The 984-nt window shown below is 46.4% G+C and overlaps 1 protein-coding gene across 1 annotated transcript in view; it reads right to left on the bottom strand.

Annotated features, from left to right (window-relative positions):
• Positions 1 to 984, bottom strand: part of LOC119589075 (ionotropic receptor 21a-like) — a gene marked incomplete at its 3' end in the record, with an annotated part of 6143 nt that overhangs the window by 1409 nt on the left and 3750 nt on the right. The window contains 1 exon segment of the mRNA XM_037937648.1: positions 648 to 913. Within this exon segment, the coding sequence (XP_037793576.1) occupies positions 648 to 913 (266 nt within the window).

Below are 984 nucleotides of genomic sequence, written 5' to 3'. Positions count from 1 at the left end.
AGGTAATCCAGACTTAGAACATGCGCCACTAGTCGCCGACTTCCCGGATGTGAAGAAACTTTTCCACAGCAACTGGGGGTGCGTAAAAAAAAAAAAATCCTTTTAGAAACGCCTCTTTAAAGTGCGCCGAACTGGCAGAACCAAAAGTGAGGGGCGACTCTTAGTGAAATTCTAGCCCAGATTATATAAGAAATCGATGATCAAACGGCAAATTATTTAACTTTCTTACCATTCAACTTACACCAGGCTTTAGTGCGCTTGATATCGAAGCTTTGATGTGCAGCTGGCGTACCTTCCAGACTAGGGGCAATTAAAATGGCGCGAGCAATAGCAACAATTATGAGGACGAAGATAATAACAGCAAATGTTGCCTTGAAATATCTTTAGCTCACTATGATCTTTCCCGCACAAAGACAACTAGAACACAATTATTCAAGGGTTAGGGATATCTTCAATTAAATACATATGTTTAACAACCAATAAAAAGAATATTTCACAAAATGAGATGAAAGCAAATGGAAGCGTCAGAGGAGCGTATGCAAAGTGAAATATGAATTACAGTCGGGAGTCCTATCAAGGCAAACACTTTCATTCAAATGCTGCTATTGCATTACCACCTCCATTTAAAAAAAACAGCAACACCTTACTTAGCGGGAGTTTGGAGGAGGTCCCTGAGGCCTTCGACCCGGGGAGGATGCTTGGGGATGGTGAGGAAGGCGGTGAGGTTGCCGCGGTAGGCCGAGCCCAGGATGAAGGCGACCACGAGCCAGGAAGCCACCAGGATGCGGGTCGAAGAAGCGGAGGGGAGGCGGAGCGAGAAGTTCTGGGCGAGCAGCGTCCCCAGCACCTGTTGCGCCGCCACGATGGGGCTGAATCTCCTCCTCGCTCCGCTCTCCATCCTGAATTTGGTTATCTGCCGGGGAGAGAGGGAGGATGAGAGAAAGTATGTTGTTTATATGTGAAGTTCATTTAGCGGTTAACTCA

Source organism: Penaeus monodon, chromosome 25 (genome assembly GCF_015228065.2).
Source record: "Penaeus monodon isolate SGIC_2016 chromosome 25, NSTDA_Pmon_1, whole genome shotgun sequence".
NCBI lineage: Eukaryota > Metazoa > Arthropoda > Malacostraca > Decapoda > Penaeidae > Penaeus > Penaeus monodon.
This window is presented reverse-complemented; position numbering and strand designations above follow the sequence as displayed.